Source organism: Vidua macroura, chromosome 2 (assembly GCF_024509145.1).
Source record: "Vidua macroura isolate BioBank_ID:100142 chromosome 2, ASM2450914v1, whole genome shotgun sequence".
Classification (NCBI taxonomy): Eukaryota; Metazoa; Chordata; class Aves; order Passeriformes; family Viduidae; genus Vidua; species Vidua macroura.
In genome coordinates, this window is record NC_071572.1 from 82,506,457 (window position 1) to 82,530,041 (window position 23,585).

General features: G+C 38.5%; 1 protein-coding gene across 1 annotated transcript in view; it reads left to right on the forward strand.

Moving 5' to 3' along the window:
• FAT3 (FAT atypical cadherin 3) overlaps positions 1–23,585 on the forward strand; it is a 333,799-nt gene that overhangs the window by 182,780 nt on the left and 127,434 nt on the right. The window contains exon 4 of the mRNA XM_053970651.1: positions 14,374–14,435. Coding sequence (XP_053826626.1) covers positions 14,374–14,435 — 62 coding nt within the window. The remainder of the gene's footprint in view (positions 1–14,373; positions 14,436–23,585) is intronic.

Below are 23,585 nucleotides of genomic sequence, written 5' to 3' on the forward strand. Positions count from 1 at the left end.
TGAATGCTCAGCTATTTTTGTTTTTAATCTATCATTCCAGTCTTGACCTAGAAATAAAAATTTAATGGAAAGTTGAATTTATGGCGGCTGCAGAAATAGGGGTCGCAGGTGCTGTCTTCCCTCCTTGAACTCCAGAGGCTGGGGGATGAAGGAACCATCTGAGCCATGACACAGGAGAGGTCCCTTCCTGCACAGAGACAGGCAAAGGGCCAGCCAGCAGACCCTCCTGGAGAAATGCCAGTGATGGGAAAGAGAGCGATGTAGCCTAAAATAAGAGATGCAGAGCTGCTTCACAGCTTTCTGGGGCTGCTCTAATACATGCCATAAAGCCATGCTGACAGCCCCAAATCCAGTAGGACCTGCAAGGGTAAGCGACAATCCCGTTTTGCCTCCCTCATCTGCCTCATGGGGATTTTTCCTTAGGACATAAAGGCTGTGACTCCCCCTGCCAAAGTGTAGGGATATGCATCATCTGTAAACTGCCTTTATAGTGACTGGAGAGAGAGAGATACCTCTAAACTACATTTTACCTCCTCCTATCTTAAGTATCTAAAAAACCCCCATATAAATCATGCTTAAGAGGTGCCTGCTTCTCTGCTTTGACTGTACAAGGATATTTGTCAGCTGGGTAGGATGCAGGTACAGTGAGTCTTGCCTGTCCTGGTTGAGCAGGGTCCTGTTATGTTCCAAGGCACCTGTGCTGGCCCATGGCTTTGAGAGAGGTTTTGGTAGTGTGGCTGCAGAAATATTACTGACTCTTGAAAAAATCCATGTACTAAAAACATGTTTCCTCTCACTTCTTTGTTCTCGTTCCTTTAACTGACAAAGCAAAACTAGTTTGGGACATTGAGTTTCTTAGTGAACTTTTAATTAACTCTTTGCTCATTTCACTTTTTAATGAACTCTTGTTCATTATTTTGCTACTTTACACTGTGCCTACCTTGATTCATGTCTGCCCGCTCATACAAGCATTTCTTCTGGAAGAGAAAAGGCCGTTGTAGCTCTCTGCACTCCTGGTTTTGGACTAGCATCACCACTCTTTAAGTAGCCACCAGGACTGCCCAGGTCCTCAGCAGTTCATTCTGCTCTGTCAGTTGCTGTTACCAAACATCATGGCCCTTTTGAAAACAGTGGGGTTTAGTTCCTGGGAGTAGATCTGTGGGTGTCCTCACTCTGATCCCATCAAGCTGCCACGCTGTCTCCAGTCCTTGTTCCCAACACCTGTATGTCTCCATGATGCCCCACACAGTGGCTCTTAACTCAGTGTGCCTCGGTAGATACAGGCTGTTAAGAGGCTACCTGATAGTGATTTAAGATTTTAAAACATCTTAAAGGTTTTAAAAAACTAATCCATCTACCTTTTACTTCTGGGTGTTTCAATTTCACCAACCACCACCTACAGTAGTTACAATTCTAATCCTTTTGGATCTAAAAACCAGTTTCTAGATTTAGGGCTGTGCTATTGCTGTAAAAACAATACTGCACGTAAAAAGAATAATTTGGGTGAGTGAGGAGGCCTAATTGATTAATCAAGGGTTATACAGCACAAACACTTCAAAGCATCGTCACAGGATCCTGCTGTGAAATGCCACTCAGCCTCCTGCCACAAGGAGCCCAAGGAGCAAATGCTCTGCATATTTTAAGGAGGTACTGAGTCTTAGCCTTAAACCCCCCAAAACTCATAGTTTTTCCTTGCATAGAGACTCCATCTCAAGTATTTTTGCATGATTTTAACCTACATTTACCCATTTTTTATCTCGAGAAGGACTCTCAAAATTGCTCAGATTCTTAAAACGAACCTGTGAGACTGAAGTGTTTTAAATGTGCTTCTGCTATGCACATCACCAGTCTTCAACACATAGTTTTACTTTTATAGCTAAGATTCCTTATCTGTAAAATGGGAGAAGTCTTTTTAACCTGAGAAAGGGCTAACCTCATACCTCACACAAGCTTTTGGTGCTGAATTCATTGACAGTTATAGAGTACAATGTAATCTTTGTGTGTTAGATGTTGTTAAAGAACATGATTTTAAGGTTCTTAGATTTGCCTGGAGTTTATTTCTTTTAAAATAATTTTTAAGTGCATGTTGAAAACCATCAAGTCACTGAGGAATGAAGTTTTATTTCCAGCTTGTTAAAACACACTGAAAGCTATGGAAAACAGGTAACTCAGTGTTGTTTTGAGTCCCATGTTGCGGCAGTTTTATTCCCTTCAGTACTGAATAAAAAAAATGTGACTGATCTGTAAATCAACCCTTTGATGCAGTTAAACTGCCAGAAACCAAAACTGATCTGGCTCAAATGATACACTTACTCTGGCTGACAACTTATACATTTAATTGGAAGCTACAGCTTTTGAAATGAATTGGACAGGGTGAAATCATCACAGTCTCAGATGTAGACAATGACAGAAGCCAGTATGTTCAGTTCTCTTCACTGAGGCTTGTAACACAGAAAAAGCTGCTGATCTTACTAGATTGCAATTGAAGATATTTGCCCTTCGCTGAATAATGAGCTTGCAATCACATTTTGCTGAAACAGGTTCTTTGTACAAATGAAACTTAAATCAGAAGGAAGTTAAATCTCATTTCTTACTCTTCGATCAAAACCTTCATGCTTGAGTGCCTTGTAGAGAGGAACATTAAGCTCACATTTCTATAATCTTATTTGTTATTCAAGATTTGCTCCTGATAGCTTAAACTACTGGAAAAAAAAACAAAAAAAAAAAACAAAACAAAAAAAAAAAAAAAAAAAAAACAAAAAAAAAAAAACCAACCAAAAAAAAAAGGAAAAAAAACCAAAGGAAAAAAAAAACAAACCCATACCCATACAGCCTTAAAATGGAAAATCGATTCATTTTCACCACTTTGCAAAGTCTTTCATTATAAAGGGAGAGCAAAGCAAGTAGAAAAGAACTGCATGCATCCAAAGTCACCAAATCTTTTCACTTGTTCCCAGGGCTCGGACAACAATGCCACTATGAAAATAGCGCTGGGGAGGAAGAGCATGCTGGGTAATGAGATGCAAATGAGCACACCAAGCATCCCACTCTGCCTTGGAGCCTTTGTATCCAGTAGTGCAATAACAACCAGCTTTTGAGTCATGATAGGTTAGCACAGAATAGGTTTCACAATGGGTGTGTGTATTATCCTCATGGTTCTCCTCAGCTTGTGGTCAGCAGGGTAGTTAAACATGGCATCCATTTCAGTGAGAAGTTGCCTAGATTAAAACTAGCTGAAATAAGAGTGTCAGAATTAATTGTAGCAAACTCAGTGTGAGACCTTGTGAAGGGAGAAGGCCATTTTATTTTATTTAACTTGATCTGGAACTTGGTTTTTCTTACAGGCTCACACTCCTCACACTAAGACATAGGTATCCAAGTGCTGTGGTGAAGATGACTCTTGTGGGAAATTGAAGTCCTCACTATGCCTCTTTGGTTCTTCTTGACTTACAGGGAACTGAACAGGTCTTGTTTTAAACTGGTCTTCCAAAACATTTAGGAGTTAACTGAACTTTGCATTGCAATTTGGCTTATTTCTGCCTCTGTAACTCATTGCTGACTGTCTTTGTCTCATCCTGGATCTTTTTAAGGCCATCATCCGTCCTTTTCTTAGCATGATAGTATTGGTGATGTGCTGGAACCTTGTTGCCCTTCTTCTGTTACCAAACCACAGATCTCCTGCTGACAGGTCAATGCTGGGACCTTAGCAATGTGCCCAGATGTAATCATCATGTTCCCCAGACATCTCCTTGGTTAGCAGTATAGACCACTCCTTTAAACCTGACTGTTGTTTCTTCGAGTGCTTTCACACATACACGTTTCCATTCCTGTTTCATCCATATCCATCATATTTCTAAAACAGACCTGTGCAAGAGGGACGCATCTAAGGAGACTTAGATTTTACTCAGAGGACTGAGCTGTTTCACAAGGCTGGGGCACTGGGCCAGCTTCACAGAGAAAAGCAGCTACTGTCCCTGTTCTAGTTTTGCTGTGCATTTTTGCTATTTGTTCTGTGCTGAGCCACCGAAGTGGGGGTCACACCTAATACTGTATTTTACCCTTTGATAACAGTTTATAAATCTGTGCTTAGGGAACCAAAAAAAAGGACAAATTCTAGAAAACGCTTAATGCTGTTATCTCTGAGCTTTATAATACTGTTAGTTAATTATATCTTACAAAAGTAATTTTTTTATTTTTAGGTCACAAGGCACTCTAGAAAGAAACATATCCATTATCCCAGTTTTATGGGAGGGAAAGCTGAAGCATGGAGACATAAAATGTCCCATGTAAGGTTACAGACCAAGACAGAGGGTGAGCTGAAAATCTAACAGAGGTGTCCCAGTATGCTTTCTCAGGCTGGAGACCACTTTGGGAAAGGCGGCAGATCTTGACAGTGCTGAGTGTGAGTTGCATGTCATGAAAGAGGGCCATATATCTTTTCTGTGAGGCTTCTTTCCACAGCTCTGTGTTCTGCCTCCAAATCAGCAAGATCACCTCGCCGATGAATCATTTTCTTATTACAGATGAAGATGAGATTGGTTTGACCTGGGGAATCTGCAGGTAGCGCAGGGCACCACTCTCACTATTGTGCTTTACTGAGCTGGAGACAATTGATGGTCATGAGGGATTGGCACCTATTTTTTTTTAAACACATTTTGGGAAAAAGCTGGTGTTGTTTTTCTGTTGGTGAGAACACTGTTTGGTTGAGGGAAAAATACAAATTCACTTCTCTTTAAAAGGTAATGGGGGTGTGTAAATTGGTGGGGGGGGGGGGACTGACAGCTGCGCCCTGCGCACTCTCCACACCTCCTCCACAAATGAGAAGGGAAAATACCAGGACTTCATCATGCTGTGACCTATGCATATCTTATACAAAAGAGTTCATTGGGTACTTCTTTACTATTCTCTTTTCCTCCTTTTGTTATAATATGCCAGAAAAAGAGATCAAACAAGAAGTCATGATGATCCAGGTCCAAGGTGCTGAATATTTGCATAGCCCCTTTCCACTGAAAGTGACACCACCACCACCACCACCCTTGCTGCAGATATTATATGTCTTCATTCCTTCAAACAGTGAAGTAAATTAGCATAAACTATATCCAGAGTCTGGTTAGGCTTAGTTGTTGCTTTTGCAGAATTATGAGGCCTTTGTGCACCAAAAATTGAAAGAAAATTGTTTAATGATGATGTGTGCTGGTTACTAAGCTAGCCACCAGTTAGATATATTTATAGCTATTTTTGCCTCTAATAATGATATACTAATTATAACCCAAATAGAATTCTGTAATTTCTCCCTGAAAATGGAAGCGATGCAGGGAGATGTTAAAATCTGTGCTGAGGCATCATATTAGCAATTAGATTTTTAGGTGGCACTGCGCTTCTGGAGGGAAGAAAGCAAAAGAAGATGTGAGTGCTATTTCTATTCTTACATATTTGTTTGAGCCTAAATAAAGCATTTAAACTTGAAAACCTTCTTATCCTACAATGCATTAATTTGTCTGTGAAGTGTTTTAGAAGAGCTAAGCCCCTGTGGGACAGTCCCTCAAGGGCATTTGCTCGGTTGTTCCAGAGCATTACAGCCCCAAGAGATGACTCAGGTGACAATGACAATGCGGAGAAATTGCTCATCATTTGTTCTACAGGGGCCAGTTCAGCTTGGGCACGTTGAGTATTATCATATAAATATTGCAGCTATGGACTGCAGACTGTGCTTGCAATCTTAGGGGTGGGTCCTGAGGGATCATTTTAGAGGGCAGGCATCTTGGGTTGCACTTTGAGTTGCATCCCACCTGAGTTCAAGAAGCACATCACTGTGAGATGCCTGAAGCCATTTGCAGTCCAAAGTGACCCACAGTCAGGTGGTGACTGTGGTTTGATATAGCAACCTTTGCAGACCTTATCCTGCTGTCCGCAGTGAGTTTGGATTTGGCTTCTTCCTGGCCAAACACAACTCACTGCCATCACTCTTACATCAAGTAAGAATAACAATGATAATTTCTGCTCCAGAAATGTGAAAGAATTGGCACGTTAAATACAACTCCTGTAGCAAGTAAATACTGAGGGGTATTATAAAATTTGAGATTTAAGCCATGCACCTTGGAGATAACAAATAAAATGTTAGCAGAAAGAGCAGGACGACAGGGTGAAGAAATAAGCCTTGCAGTCACAGAACTCTTTGTCTGACCTCTGTCAACCGCAAGGCTTTCAAAAGTATTTTGAAGGACAGTATAATTAAAAATGTGAAAATAAATAGAAAATGGGATAAAAGTGCTCATGGGTTTACCAGAAGTAAATCATATCAGCCTATCTTGATGTCATGGAAAAGATAAATGATGTTCTAAGAAATACTTTGTATGTCATCTACGTGGACTTCAGTAATGCATTTGATACGGTTGCACTGCAGAATTTATGAGGCACAAGGACACGGAGATTAATTATTGAATTGACATTGTGAATGGGCCTGGCTGAAGAGGAAATAAAAATTATGAGTCTTGAATAAGGAATTTGCATGCTGAAGGGCATACATTAACAGATTATCTCAAGTATTGACTAGACAAATGATCTTACTTGGTGGTTTCTTCAGTGATGCTGGCTTCAAAAGAGGGAGTTTGCTCTCATCCAGGATTGGAAGGCATCATCCACACCGGAGGGTTTGGGGAAAATAAATAAAGGAAGAATGGAAAAAAAACCCAACAAAAACAAACAAAGGATCTCTAGGAGTTTGAAGAGTAAAAGTTCATTAATAGAGTAAACTAAATGGTGTATTTGAAGACTAATATGAGATTGCTGCTCCCTGCTAGATGCATCCACAGGAATCAGTAGTTAGGCTGCTTTAGTGTTGATATGTAAACTTTATCTGGAGTGCAGTGTTCTCCATCCATCCGGCTTAGGGGGGATGAAGATTGGAACTGTAATGCGGAAAAGGTAACAGCAAATTTATTAGGTGAGAAAGAGCCAGTACAGCTTGTCTTGTTTAGTTGACCAAAATGAAGGTGCAATAAATGAAGTCTGGAAACCAGGCTATTCAGCAGTTATGTGTGCAAATAACCTTCCAGGAGGAATACACAGAACAGAAAACCTGGCCACTCCACAAGTGGAGAAGAATATTTAGAAAAGTAGTGGCTTTGCCTGCAGTTCCTTGGGACTTCACTGGCTGAGTTTTATGAAAGGGAGTCCCTCTAAGTCCCCTGTTTTACAGGCAGAACAGACTGGCACAACATATTGTCACTTTAAACATATTCTAGGAACAAAAAAAAAAGCCAGAATCTGCCTTTAAAGGAAAGCATAATCCAAAATCTTCATTGAAGTGAATGTTTGCTGTGCATTTTGTTCAGAGTTTTGATATTTTCAGCGATAAGCTGACGGAACTCTTAACAAGAGACAGAAGGGAGAATAAAAGAAGAACAAAAAGGTTTTGCTTCAGCTTCTCCTTTTTTTTTTTTTTTTTTAAAGACAAAACCATGCATTAGAAAATGGAACTGTTTTTAAAAAGCAATCATTTTTTATACCTAGCGTGTTTCAAAAAGGTCGTTCCACTTTCATTGTCACCTCAGGAAAAACAATAAAGCAGCAGTCCTCCACATAATTGCACAGGCTCGCCTGGTGGGTTCTCTTTCTTGTTCAATGAAGTATCATTCATTTAGATCAGAATACAGTCTTTCTAAATTAGAGGTTTACATGTGTAATTATATAAAATGATATGTTTGTTTACATCTCCAAGTAAAACGCACGTAGTTTTCTATCATTTATCTTTGAAATTCAATTTTGCTTTGTCAATCCCTAATTTATTGCTGGAGATGAATGTGCTGTTAGAGTGTTTACAATGCCTCTCGCTGCCTGTGGATAATAGAATTACCCTGGTTATTGCTATTCATTTCGACATTTCTATGGTCAGGAATGTGCAATAGTTTTATGTTCCTGAATATATGGTGAAAATCCTGGTGCTATTTATTGTGGCTACCCTCTTTCTTTTTTATCCATCTAAAGACTTAAATTTACTTTCAAAGAGTAGTGGGACAGCTGACAACTGATGGCTGTATTTCTCAGCAGCTATGTACTCTCTTCTGGGTTCATAAATGTGTGGAGAGGCTGTTTCATACCTTTGTGTGTAATGTTAATAAATACTGTAAATTTCTAGTAAACCCATAAACTCCCATATGAATTTCTGCTGATTCAGCCCTAGGGCTTCGGTAAATGAGCAGTGTGTCTAACCACTCACTGAATTTATGGAACATTTTTGTAAAAACAGTGTTTGTTTTACTTATTCCTTTTGTCTGTTAAACTGATTGGGTTAAAAGGCCTGTATTTCCAGCAAACAATCCCAAGGCATTATTCTTCCAAGCAGAGCTTTCAAGGGTAACTCTAGAGAATGTTTCTTTTGATATCTTCTTGTGGTTTTCTTTCTGTATACTTGTTCCTTACAGTATTTGAGAAAGCAGACTGGGAAGCACATCCACTTTGGACTGTGACAGTTTAGGAGCAGTGTTGCAGGATGCTCAGAGCATCTCACAGGGCACAAGAACTCCGTTGAGAAATGTGTCTAATTTTATATTCTTGTTTCCATTTCAAAATTTTTCTATTTGAAAATGAGAATCAATATCTGAATGAGGAGAAAGTGTCCCTCATCACCTGGGGACTAGAAATCTTTCAGATTAGACCTCAGCTAATCCATCCAGACCATCTGTGTGTGTGTCGTGGGACATACATGGATGGCCCTGTGGTGCCTGAAGTCCCAGGCAAAGATCCTGACTCCGCTGTGAATGGCAAAGGTGTAAAGCATGTACTGCTATGACTTGGCAGTATGTTCTGAGCTTGTGTTTAAAGCCTGCATAATAACCTGAAGTCCCCTATTACACTTCCAATCCATCCATCCCCCACTTGTATTTTCTTAATAAATGTTTTTTATGAATATGCAGAGCAAGAAAAAAAATTAATGGACAGTAAAACATGCAGTAAATGTATCCTATTAATCTTTTGCCAGAGAAAGGGATGATGTTGCTTTCTTTCTCAGCTTCCTATCTCTGTGAAGACACTCAGCCTTCATCTTAAAACAGAAATTTATTCAGTTTCTTTTACTTTAGCCTGCTTATTACCTGTCCTACACTTTTTTCATATTTCACCTAAACAAAGCTTGAGAATGAAAAATCAATAAAGGAGTTCTTCAGAATTTCATTTTATAAAAAAATGTTCCTTATACTGTAAAATTTGCAGCACTTCCAGAGATAGCAGTAAAATATGCTGTCTCTCCATACCAGATTCTGTTATCTTTTAAGCAGTACTTCAGGAAACAGCTCAGGTAAGGTTATCCATCCACAGGTTGAATGAAAATAATTTAATTTCATAAGGAGAAGGCTATTGAACTCTCCTTGGCTTCACAGCCATATTAGGGAAATTCAATCTGTGTCAGAAAATAGCCTGTAGCAAACTAATTTTTGGTCCCCAAGTGCCATAGTACTGAAAAATATGTGAATTTCTTTTAAGTCAAGGGTCAGTTTAGTTACTATCATACCTACAGCCGTGGGCTGTTCTGGATGTGTAGAGAATAAGCATCAGAAGAAGCAAACCAAGAGAAGCGCTTCCCTCTATGTAATACTGTTCAAACTCTTCTGCTGCTTCAAGATTTCTTCTGCCATAACCTTTGCACTTAACAGCCCTTTATGAATTTTTCTTCTGTGGCTAAGTCCATACAAGAAATGTGGATTAATTAATTTGTTTACAACAAAAATACTTAAAATAATGCATATATATGGAAAGAATGAACATCAGTAAACCTTAGAGCTAAATATACCTCTGTAAATATGTGCGTTTTAGGATAACTTTTAATATTCAACTTACAGGGTAGATGCAAAATGTCACACACGTGCATATACATAGTCTAATATTTGACTGTACATAGAGGATATATGAATGTATTTGCATAGCACTGCCTGTCTACTTCAGCACACACAGGCACACAGAGGTTTTATTTCTGTGAGCACCCTTCTAGGAAACAACAGCTAACTGAAGGTAAAGCATGGATAAAATCCTTCACTTTGATCAAATTCTAAAAAAAAAAACCTAAAAAATTGTAAAACATTAGTCATACTGTTGAATTTGTGACAATTTCTGATATTATATCATGTTCAATGATACAAACACGTGTGCGTTCATCCACACACCTGCCTAGCATTACTCCTATGACATCAGACCTTTCACCAAGGTACTGTTCACTGATTAGTTATATTTCTTCATAAGCAGTGTAGCAACTGCAGGCTTTACTAATTGCAAGTGCAAAGTATCTCAGGTGGGTTTTGATCTTTCACTGAACTTTTCCCTTCTTTAACACTTCTCAGTGTGCTAAAAGCATTATTCCAAGCATCAGTGGTAAGTGTTGTTCAAATGTCTCAATCACGCATCCGAGCCCTTATAACTGGTGGTTTGTAAGATGATGCATTGGCTGAAGATTGTATAGGCTTATGTATTGGCTAAATTTTCACTATTTCTTTGTGTTGGTCCTTTTCTTTCTTCTGTGTCACGAAGGCTGCATCTAAGCACTAAGGCAAGTCTGCTTTTTTTTACCCACCCTACATCTCTGGTTTCCCCATCCACATTATAAAGTGATGAGATGAAGAACATTGCTGTTTCTTCTCCATCTACATCCTGAATTTCCTTTTACAGGGTAATGATTTGGGACACATTGTACAGTGTCTTAGCCAGTGGGGTTTTGATAGGATGTTCCCCTGTCAGTGTCAGCTGGGACCTGTGACTGTGTCCTGCAGTATTATGGGACATGTTGTGTAGAGTGAGCATGTTCACCTTCCAGCATTTCCAAACTCTCTAACAGGAGTAGAACAATAATTATTCATTTGTTACGAGGGGAAAAATACTCCAACAGCAAAAGTGGTAGGTATCATAAAAAAGCATGTTGTATTGGACCTCCAAGGTGTTACATAGCAAGTTATCTCAAAGCTGAAATTTTTGATCAAACAATGGTTTGGAGTTTCACAGAACAACTCATTTATGTGGTCTGAGGAACAGATGTGCCAGGATGAAGAGAGGGATGTTTTAACTCAAAAAATCAAAGAAAAGAATGAAATTCTGTGAGGAGAATGACATAACCTTGTTTGTAAGTGGATGGTGTTACTGTAAATAACTTCTCTAGTGAATACAATTTTTCTCTTCACTTTTGTGGATGTTCTTAAAGATCACAGTTATAAATATCTCCTGCCCTTAGCAGGACCATGATGTTTCCCTGCAAATTTGAGAGAAACTACTTGAGAGGTGTGCAACAACTTCTGAAGCTTGTTAGTGGTTTTGACTATTTTTTTATAAATGTGTGCTGTATTTCCCAGCTGGCTTTGGAGGGTTGTCCATATGGCGGTGTCCATAAGGGCTACAGCACATATTGAAGATAGGAAAAAAAGGAAGGGTCATTTTTATCATCGTCCCCTTGTGACTTTCTCATAGGCAGGAGCGCAGCCTAACATAATTTCCTGGGGTTTATTTTTCTCTGAGAGTTATTTTCTTTAGATAATGCCTTTACACATAACAGAGTATGACAATTTAATGCAGTTAGATAAGAGCTAACACTAGGATATGGTGTCTTGTGCAAGGTCAAGTTTTTCTCAGTTGCCCCAGTGTCTGGAAAATAAAGTTCTACATCCTGCTAAATATTGCTATCATTATGTATCTGTGGCATGGAGTAGTGAACACAGGAGGGAGGAACACAGTAAGGTTTTCATAAAACCCAGGAAATTAATTTCTTTGAGACTGGACTAGTAAAGCTGTGGGTAGTCTTAGACATAACTGGCATATTTATTTTTTCAGTTTTGATGATTACTCTTCATAATTTCTTGAAATACGGTTTTGTAACCTGAAAGAACCAGATTCATATCCATACCAATACATTACAATAATTCAATAAATATTAATATCAAGTAACTGAGACCTGATTTTATGTGTAGTTATATTTTGAGAGTAGTGTTGGACAGTGTGATCTGTCCCTGACATCAGGAATGTATGTGACAGTGAGCAGCCAGGATACTGCAGTGAGGCCATCATGGGTGCCAGGTGGGACAGAGAACAGGAGAGGAAACTAAAAGCCTCATAACTGCACATACACAGGAACAGTGATTTCTACACATTCATTTAACAGCCTGATGAAACTGCCCAGAATGGGCGTTGTATGCTGCCTTTACAGCAAAAACAAGCAGTTGTGATGGTTCACAATCAACATACTTCACAACCAGGTCTGCAGAACTGATGGTCTGCTACCTCCCCCTTTAGGATCAGCTGTTACATCTGAGTGATAAATCTTTTGATATCTGCTACATTTAAAATACAGGCAGTTCTCTTGTAGAGACTTGCTATGCGTTCTCTTTTGGGAGAAAATTCGGGTCTGAAGGCACTCCGACAATTATTGCAGTCAAAAAGGCTCTACATTAAACAAAGGAACCTCCTCTATGATAACAGTAGTTTTGTGAGGAGGAGCAGTAGTAGTAGTAGTTTCAGTTTTACCACTGAAAGACAAGTACTATTCTGTTCATTCTAACAGTTCATGATATTCAGTTTCAAATGTTAGTTCTTGGTCTTCAAAAGGAATGTGAATTTCTCTGCCTGAAGAAGATGGTGAGGACAGACACCTTCTATTATTTACATCTAGAGATCTCTTTTTAAGAAGAAAATAGGTAGAGTTCACAATGACATATTAGCAGTGAAGGAAGTGGAAGATTATATAAAAATTATCATATTCTGTAATGTGATTAGGTTGTGCTTGATAAATATCCATAGTGGCCATGCGTATGAGGAATAGGGATATTTCAAATGTGTAATCTTTATCAATTTATTGGGGCTGAACTTCTTTCATAATTAGGAATTACTTGCCTGTATCTTTGAGTTCTTTTTAGACATGGGGGGATCTTGTGTGAATGACACCAATTTATCATCTGTGCTGTCATTTCTGTTTAAACTCATGCAGTGAGTAGATAGATGTCTCCCATATGGTGTAACAGTTTTGAATACTTACAACTGCTTGATGCAAGCAATACCAGTTTTGTTTTTTCAGCTTTTTGCCAGCACCAGTTTCTTCCATGTAATTGTAATGATCCACTCTTAATTTCTGTGGCCTTTCCTTGGGTGTCACTTCTGTGGTCTGATGTATCTTGTAACAAGTCTGAAATCATGGAAGCAGAGTGCACTTGCCTTTGTTCCTTTAATCCCATTACTTCAAGTAATATTTCCCCCCTTTTCACCAAAACAGATAAATGGATTCCTCCAAGGAGAAGTTGATAGTATATGAGGAGCTGTAGCTGTAGAAGCCTTCTGGGACTGGAAGTCCTATGTAGATGTTGCTGATGGGGTGTTTTAAGAATTCAGTGTCATCATGGATTTGTGTTTAGATGCTTCACTGGTCTGATTAATTCAATAAGTAGAATAGTTAATCCAGGAAGAATTTATTTTCTTGTTTCCCTTGGTAATCTTAAAGATGACAAATTCTTGAGAACAACTGGGCCCACTGGCGTTGTCTCCAAAATCAGCTTTATATCTAGGAAAAGTTGTTCTATCAAAAAACAAGAACATAATGCATTTTCCTAGCCAAAGAAATGTTTTGTGTGAGGGAAAACCCAAATCTGTCCTTTATATCTTTAGTAAGAACAAAATAAAAAACTAAGCTATGTTCCTAGAAGGTATGCATCAGTTTTCTTAAGGGAACTTTGGAAGTGTTTCCTTTTGTTTCCATGGTATCAATCTCACAAGAGCTTAATCACTGCCTTAAAAAAAAAGATATCTTGATCATCCTCATGTAAAAAGGTACTTTATTTTAAAGACCGAATTTGAGCATGGAACAAATTGATGAAATTTTAGTACAGAACTTTGAATGCATTAGAATTATTACATGTGGAAATCATTATGTATACAAGTAGTTACTACAGAAATAGCTTTCTTTGTCAAGTATTCTTGGCGTGGAAGTAATCAGCATCCTATACTATTAATTGTTTGAGAATTCTGAAATCTTTAATGAGGTTTTTTACAGAAGCATTTCAGTCATATGCAAATGATTCATTGAAACTCTTAATCATAAGACAAATAGTGATTCTTTACTGAGTTTTTTTCATTCACTGTAATAAATGTAGCATGTTAACTGTAGACGCACAGTTAACTATTTCTCAGTTATTTTTTTCACAGCATTTTTTTTTAAGATTCATTGCTGGTCAGAAAGTGATAATGGTTGGACTGTGAAATAAAATCTTTGACAGATGTCAGATCTGTGTCTGATAGAGCTTCAAACAGATTTTTTCCGCTTTGAGTGTTTTAAAAATTAATTTGTATTCAGGTTGATAAAAATGCATATTTTTAAATGGCTACTGATAATCAAATATCATCCTCTTTTCACAGGTCTGATTACCACAACATCAAGAAAATTGGATCGGGAACAGCAAGCAGAACATTTTTTAGAGGTAAGTTTAAGTGGAAAATATATGTTAAGAGGTTAGCTGATTTTTGTAGTTTAAAATCACTTCTTGCTGTTTCAGGAGAGTGGTATTCTCCTTTCTCTTCATTTATAACCGACTCGTACAAAACTGGGAATTGCCTGATTATACAGAAGAAATAAAACATTTTACAAGTCACAAGCGCAGGAAAAAAATTGAACAAAAATTGAACACTTGTTTTCCACCTCTAATCTACTTCAGTTAAGTCTTTTATTGTAGCTCTTAAATTTTGTTTGTGACAGAAATTTAGAATATCCAGAGCAAAATATTTTTTAAAAAATATGTGGAATGACCTGAACCCTGCTGAGATTTTTAGTCTCTCAGGTTAAACTGGTTTAAATTTTGCATCTTGGATCTAATGTGCAACCTGAGAATTTGGATGAAAGCAAACTTTGAACTTTTTCATATTCACTGCATTATCAGAATCAATTTTTTGGGTTTTTTGGGGGTTTTGTTTTTATTCTTGTTTAGCTTTCGCTTATTGGGATTGTTAACAATAATTTTCAGGTTAAAAACTATCTTCTGAAAAGTGAATCTAAACCATTCCCTTGGCCCTTGTGATGAATGTTTCTCTTTATAAGGAGCTCACGTGTTGGATATGGAGTGATATACTTGTAAACTACTGGTTTTGCCACATGTGTTTTCTTTCACACTGCTGTACACCATGCTGTGTGTTTTTTGTTTTTTTTTTTTCCTTTGGGTAAAAGTTCCTTGACTGTCCTTTTGTCTATTTGTGAAGTAAGGAATTCTTGATTCCTGTTGGTACAAGTAAAAAGAACCATATTGTCCCACATAATCAATCACCCCTACTAGGAAATGCTCTTCAAATCCATACAAGTTAAAAAACATCTGGACACAACAGTTCACAGTGCAATCACTATCTGACAGCAAAATGTAGTAAAATATATATTAGCATATTCATTAGATATTTTATTTGCTAAAAATCCCGAATTATTTTGGTTAGTGCAGAACACGGGAGAGAAGGGTTGATTATTACTATACTAGTTTGGGTTGGGATTTTTTCTTGATAATTCACTGTAGATTCTTACACATTCCATGTCATAAATAAATGGAGGGAAATACAAGAATTTTTCCCTTTTTAGGATTTAAGTTGTAAAGTTAGTAAAGTAATCATGTATTCTAATAACTTCAAGCTTTCCAATTTCTACTGTCAGAGAAGATCACAAATGGAATGAAAGGGCATTGGTTTTGAAATGTGTCTATTGATGAGAATCTTGGGTTTGTAAGTCTCCTTTGCTCTGTAGAGAAGGACCAGGTAATCCTGGTCAACAACAAGTTAGCACAAAATGAAACACAGGAGGTTGCATCTGAATATGAGAAAAAAAACTTATTTTCTTTGAAGGTGACAGAGCACTAGAACAGGTTGCACAGAGAGGTTGTGGAGTCTCTCTCTCTGGAGATACTCAAAACCTGCCTGGATGTGATCCTGCCCAGCCAGCTGTAGATGAACCTGCTTTAACAGGGGTTGGACTAGATGAGCTCCACAGGTCCGTTCCAACATCAGTCATTCTGTGATTCTGTAATTTATGTGTTTGCCTCAGAGATCTGAGTGAAACATGCCAAATACACATTTTCCAAGGGATTCCCATACAGATGGGGGAGTGCTACTATTAATAGCAAAAAGAAAACAAATTAGTTACTTACAGGAATTGAGCTTTTGTCATCAATACAAGTTAATCTGTTCTTTCCCCTGAATTGTATCTTGCTTGAAAAAATAACAACCTGCAAGATTTTGGGGGCTGAAGGTGCAGTGAGAGAAATTTGTGTCTTACACTGCTCCGAGGCTTATGAATGTGGAGTGAAGTGGAGGGCAGTCTATGGAGAAGGGAAACAAGGTGTCCTGCAGAAGTGCAGATATGACCACACAGTAAAGCCCACCTGGAAACAGCAAGTGGGAAAGGGAATTGGGCTCTGGTGGAGACACAGCCCCAGTGGTCAAATTACGCCTTTGAGCTGCTGCTGAAACGGTGCCCATCGCTGCCTCCTGGGAGGCGCATTCCTGCAGCACATCCGCACATAGGCTGGGGTCCAAAGCCAGGCTGGTCAAGCTGTGCTTGTTCTTGTGGCAAACTGAGAAACGTTTTCTGAAATGCCTGTCTGTCTCTGTGTAATTAACCCCCTGGGGAGGCCTTAATTGCCAAGACAGCCATGGTTTCCCAGTAGTACAGTGTTTCCCTTCCGGCTTCATTTCATACCCTTCTTCCAGGAGTCTGTCTGGTGTAAAGGAGCACAAACTTGGCTCCCTTTGAAAAGCTCTGATTAGTACTTGACCTAGCAACCCTTGCTTCCCTTTGCCCAGTGTCTGTGTGAGCCGCTGACAGACCTTTCCTAGATACAACTTTTTAATTATTTTTAATAAGCCTGTCTTTGGCAGAGACGCTATACCCTGTAAGTTCCAGCCCGTATTTACTTAGCAAATTTTGTTATTTATAGTATTTGCACCTCTTTCACCTAAGTTGTTAGGAAAACAAAGTGATACAAGGTAGCAGATGTTAGTCGCTGGAGTTGTGTGTAGTGCCAGTGCTCATCTCCAGACCACTGCTTGCGATGGCATAGAGTTCTTCTTCTGGAGTTGTCCGTCCCTGTCTGTACCAAAGGAAAGATGAATTATCAGCAAGGACTGGATGGGTATTTTTAAGGCTTCCATGTTTAGGAAAGGTGAATCTAAGTGACTTTCCTTCTAAGTTGCATGAGAATTCTGTTGCAAAGTAAGTACTGAGGCCAAGGTCAGATGTAAATTTCTTCTTCATTTCTCCTTTAATTGTCTTCTTTAGGTGTATGGACCTGTGTCCACATGGAGTTTTTTAATGGTACCTCAGGCTGCTGTTGCAGGACTTACACTTAACAAAAGTATGTTCCAAAGTGAGTGCAGAAATATGTCTAGACCCTAAGCCAAAAGATGCATGAAGAAGTCAGAAATCGACTCCCCTTTATAATCATTGGGATTTTCTGTTTGCTTCAGTAGTATTTTTTGGGTATTGTTTGTTTATTTTGGCATTTTGGAACGAGGGGGTAGAAAAAGAATTGCTTCTCCCAGGTTTTTCATTGATTGTCAATGTTTTTTTTTTTAAGCTCTCAAATTGAGGGCTTAATCTTTTTCTGACACATTTGTAATGCCTTGCAAAGCCGCAAGTTGTATTCAGTGCTTGTTATCAGGTAGAATTTTATGGCGAACTTTTAAATTGGATGTCACTGGATTTTATACAGGATGGTATCTTGCTTTAGTGAATTCTTATTAATGGACTGGTTCTGCCTGAAATGGGAGGAAAATGACCACTTGATTACATTACTTTCTCACATGAAGCAAGACAAAAGCATTTGTTCTATTTCACAGACTTTCTCAAGTATTTTGTAGTTAGGATGAAGTATTTAAATAACAGTCTGAAGGAGGAGAAGTAATCCTGAGAGCTACCTGCTTGCTTTGCAAGTGAATGAGAATAGTGATGTATTTCCAAGTGAGGTGCAAATTTCAGATTATTTGGCTTTATTCTCCTTCAATAATTGAATACATCATCCTCTTCTTTCCTTATTTTACTTCCTCCTTCTTCAGGACATGTATTGTCTTCTAATAATTTCTACGTTAACACTTCACATTCTCTTCTCGTATTATGCTAATTTACTAAAAAGAAGCTAGAAGTGGAGAATGTTAGTGGAGGTTGAGCTGGGGAAAAAAACCCCTCACAAAAGTAGTCTGTCATTTTTTTTTCTGCCCCCAGTTTTTACAGATGCCTCCTAATGCTGGTTGGCAGTTTTACAAACTCTAGTGATTTTGCTATGTGATTTTATTGAAACAGCTGCAGGAGTGGTGGAGGTCCTATAATAAGCATAAAAATTAAACCATTTCATGCAGGATCTGCACCCTAGTGTAGTGTCAGCTGATTCTAAGATGTCCAGAACATGAATAGTTCCTGCTCTGCTTTCCAGTGTACATGGGCAACGTGATGGGAGAGGATTATTGAATCCAGGCTACAGTTCACTTACTTGCACATTCAGCCCAGAAAATGGATCTGAGCGTGTTTTCTTGCCCTGAGCAGTTTCTAAACGCTCTGTTGCAGAGCCTTTGTTACTCATACTTCCAACACAGAAAGCCTCTGCAAAATGCACCCACCACTGAGCAGTTCAGCTTGTTGGGAATTGCTGTGTCAAGACCTGTGTTTAGCAAAAGAATGAGCCAGAAGAGTTACAGGCTTCAGTGTGCAATTCTAGCAACAGTCTTTGAAACTTCATAATTGAAGGGATGAATTGTCTGTAGTGAGAGATGACCTCTCCATCCTCTTGATAATGGTATATAATAAGTTGGTGCTTTTAAAGTGCTGAGGCTGTTTAGTCTCTCCCTCATGAGCACATGTGGTATGGGCTCTTCAGACATTTAGCCAGTTTTGAAAATTATATCTATAATATCTGTTGGTCCAAAACACTAAAATATCTATTTAAATTTACCACTGTAGAGTCATTCAGAAAATATCTTTTAACATTTGTCACGGTAAAAAAACCTGTCTATTCAAAGAGCCTCTAAAGAATAAAAATAGCTGTTAATAAGCATGGTCAGAACTTTAAATCTCTTCAGAAGTCACATAGCAACTGAAGGCAATAGGTTTAAAAATAGTGTTACAGCAGCCTTAGCCTTTCAAGGTCCAAGTCATGTACCCTAATTGAAGAGGAGGAGAAGTGGGAGCAGAGTATTGGCTTTGTGCAGCTAATTTTTAGCCCACTTAGTGCTAGCAGAATGGTAACAGTGCCTCTCAAGTGCCCTGCTTTTGTCACAAATCAGTATACACAAGCTTCATCAATCTTCCTGCTGTGAAGCTCGAGCACAGCGCTGAGAAGGATGGCAGTAACAGTGCAAGGGGCCGTAATGAAGACAAATTGCTAAATCTGATGTGAGTGTCAAAATACATGGGCTGAATGAAACACACTGGTTTCTATTTACTGTAGGTACACTAAGGGTATAATAAACTTTGTTACATGGCATGTATTTATATGCAGCAATTAGAGGGAAACATGATAATCTGCTGTAATTGGAGCCTTCTAAAAAGAATTCAAATTTTCACTCATTTAATGGCGAGCTGTAAATGTGAGGGGAATGTTGATAGAGGGATTATAATTTTATTCCACTTGGAATTTGGTCCAGAATATCACTGGGGAAGTTGCTGCCGGAAAGTTTATGGCCACAGTTTGCAGGGCAGGAGGAGTTTAAAAACTTGCTAAGTGGAATTTAAAAATAGCACTACCTCTCAGTTCTTCCTACAAACACCACATTGGTGGCTCAGCATTGGACCAGCCTGTGTTCTCCACCCTCCTCCTCTTTTCCTGCAGCATCTCCCACACAAGAACTTAACAAATTTACCTTTGTTTTGTTGTTGAGCCTGCTCACTTGGGCTGTAGCCTTTGCTAGTGGTGATGCCTGAAGTCAGTGGTCCTTTGTGAGAAACTGCAACATTTTCTGAAGAATATAGGCAGCTGTGTGGCAATATGCTCATGTATATTTTTACAGGAGAATTACAAAAGCTGAAGTTCATTGGGTTTATGTAGCTGAATAGTGCTCTACAGCGCATTGATTGCTTAAATCCTGGATTACAAGTCTGTGTAAGCATTTGTTTCATGGTTCTTTAGCATTGCCCACATTTGGCAGAGAAAGCTGCATTTTTTCTCAGTGACATGCTGGTGATGGTGTAAAAATGAGGCAGTGTGTCTGATTGAACATTTTGTCTGAGGTTTAAATGGGTCCAAAGGCACATGCCTTTCCCTTTTTAACACTGAAGCTTATCAGAAAATGCAAGGAAAGTTTAAAAAATAGGTAAACAGCCTCTTCTTTCCAGCTTGAGTTTGAAAAGTATTACTGGTTGTGCTTGCTGGAAATAAGAAAACTATTTTAATTACTTTTGAGACACTCGAAAGTATTTCTAGTTGAACGGTTTATTTATAGAGGCAGCTTTCTAAAAGGACAATGGAAGATGTATCAATGTCATCTTCAAATGGTGACACTGAACTTTAATGTCAACTTCAAAGTTAAGGGGGAAAAAGAAAAGGAAAAAAGGAAAGGAAGAAAAAATGAAGAAAAAAGGGTGGGGAGGAAAGAAAGGGAAGAAAACAAACAGTTCTAAAGAAAATCAAAAGCGTTAATCTCATATTACCTCTCCATGGGGCTGTCAGCAAAGGGGAAATCTACCTGGCCAGTGTGGTGGTAGATCTATCAGACACACGAGGTCTGCGCTTAGGAGGCACAAACTGAGCTCCTTCACCCCATGATGCGGGTTTCTTTCCTGCATCCCGTGTTCTTCTGCTGCTCTCTTCAGAAATAACCAAGAACTTTCCAAGGGCAGGAGATGACTGGAGGTTAAAACTATCCTTCAGAGGCAGATTTACATATGACATTGCACACTGCTTCTCATGGGTATTTGGGCAGAAAGTCTTACACAGCAAAATGAGGAGAAAGTCCTGGTGTGATCCATCTGTCTGCAAAGACATGTGGTCTCTTCAGCTAGACTGCTGTCTCTAATTTAAGTGATCTGGTGAGATGAAGAATTATCAAGCGCATCACTGAAAATATTACTAATTCCATTCTTAAGTGAGTAGTCTCTGTGCAAGAGATATGAACAGAAATTTTAAACATCAAAACAATTAAGGCGTTGTGTTTTTACAGATTACCCTCTTTTATTATTACAAATTTCAATAGCTCCCAAATGTCCCATTATGTTAGATAATGTCTTGAGAAGTTTTACAATTAAGAGACCCTAAGCATTGGGAAAACTGTGTTTAATAAAGCTTTTCTTCATGCACATGGAATCGTAATTATATTTTCTTATTAAATAAGAAAAAAATACCTCCTTATAAATTTATAATAATGGAGTAAATTAAGCTTGGACTGAAAAACAGAAAAATAATTGTGTGTTTAAAGTCCTTAGTATTCCATGTTAAATTCAGGTAGCCATTGGAAAATATGCCCACAATTCTGATGACACAATATATATACCAAAGGGAAAGGGCAAGAATGGGTCTGTGTATATCAAATACTAGCAGTGACCCTCAGCTCCTTTCAGTTGTTTGATGAAATACCAATAGCCTTGAGAGACTGGGTGTGCAAAGAATGTCTGTGACATTTCTATAAAATTGGTAGACTTTTAAGTCAACTCTGAGGATGCTTTGTTTACTTTTTTGCCTTACGCTCATGGCTGATTTCAATCTTTATTTTTTTTTATAATAATAATTTCATTCTTTTCACTTTCTAATGATTAGTTGGGTTCTCTTAAAATTGTTTTGCACATGCTAACACCAGGATGATGTCAAGGACAGATATGCTACTGACAGTTCCATCAGTGCATCATTTATATCAGAGTACCTGATTCTGGCTTCTCTTTGAGAGTGTTTAAGCCATCCAGCTAATCTGATACTGTAGGGAAGTTTTTACATGGCAGGATTTTAGTCTAGTATTAAAAATCTCCTGATTGTTTAGTTAATCTATTTTATTGATACCAAATACCAATAGTAATGAAGAAAAGCAGTCCTCTTTTCTATCTTTAATGAGCCTCCTAAGTAAAAAACGTTCATAACTCAATATGCAAAACTGTGGGGTTTTGTTGTGAATGCTTGATGATTACAGGAATGAGCCAGATAGCTTACAGACCTTCTATAGGTAATGTAAGCTTGTGTTGATTTATTTGGTATTAAAATAAGAAAGCACAACTTCTATTATATTTTCTCTCCTCTGCTTATGGAAAATACTTGATTTTCCCAGTTCATTGACATATGATGAGAGATACACCATCTACAGTGGAATACTGCCCCAAATATATTTTTTGCTAAATCATGTTTCATTGGACTGTGGGTCTGCTAGAAATGAGCAGGGAACAATTGGTATTATGATCCAGGATAAAAAACTAATTAATTACTTATTTAGATTAAAATCTGGCCCGGTATCAAGATACAGATGATTTTGCAGGTACTCATTGAGGTTCATGTTTTGAAGAGCTTGGCAAGATCAGAATCATCCAGGGCTGAGGCTTAGGTTCACACACTGCTGTCTGCCACGGTGGTTGTGTCTCATTAGAAAAATCACATTTTTGATTGCCTAGAGTTTTGCTTTAGTCAAGGAGTGATTTGCATATATCTGACATTTTTCAAGGGAGGGAGGTTGTTTTACAGATTTCATGACTCACTGACCTGAACCACTGGGTCATGAAATGAAGAAATGAATATCCTCAAAGCGCAGCTCTGTTGGCTTTTTCATGCTGGGCATCAAATGCCTCTTTTAGGATTATCCTTGTAGACCCACAGCATTCTAGCAGCAGGTCTTGGCTCTAAGCACCTCAGCATGGAAGCATGGAAGCATATTCAGCTTTATAGACCTTGTGTGCTGTCTTATCAGGTATCTTCCAAATTTTTTAAAGGCATAACAGAAAAGATGCAATTGTGCCAGGAAGGAAATCCAGCCTGCAGTCAGCCACCCTGCAAGGTTCTGAGTGTCTCCTGAGAGCCTAGGGGTGTATCAGCGCTTCCTTGACCCTCTGGACATAATTAAAAACCCACTGGACGCAGCATCGTGGTGTAGTGCAAGAAAGTTACCCGATGATTAACTAGCATTATATTAAGACATGTGTGATGTCACTGTGGAGGGGGGAAAGTATTATGCTGGGGGCTAGTTCAACTCCTTTGCTTATCCTGAGTAGTGTGCTTAGTCTGGCTTCAGTAGCAATGATTTTCCTAAACTTATCCCTCATAATCCAAGGATAAAAGAATTAGACATTGGTTCCCATGGCTGCATTTCCTCAGGTGTGTTGGAAATGGGTGAGTGAATACATGAGAGAAAAGCAATTTAAAATTCTTTCAATACCTCTCTCTTCTCTTTGCAGAGCTATGAGATAGCAGAGCATTAGATCAATACAAATGGGTGGAAAAATATTATTAAAACATCAAGTATTATTGCATGCTTCGAAAATTAGGTCTGCACCCATGTGTTAAATGTTGTTGAAACAGAGAGGGATGTATTAGTGGTCTTCCTTCTTGTTTAATAAACCATTCCTCATGCTAAGCTTGTGCAGGCAAATTCTGTGGTTAATCTATATCAAGCTTTTCTTTTCAGTCAGGATTTAGAAGTTT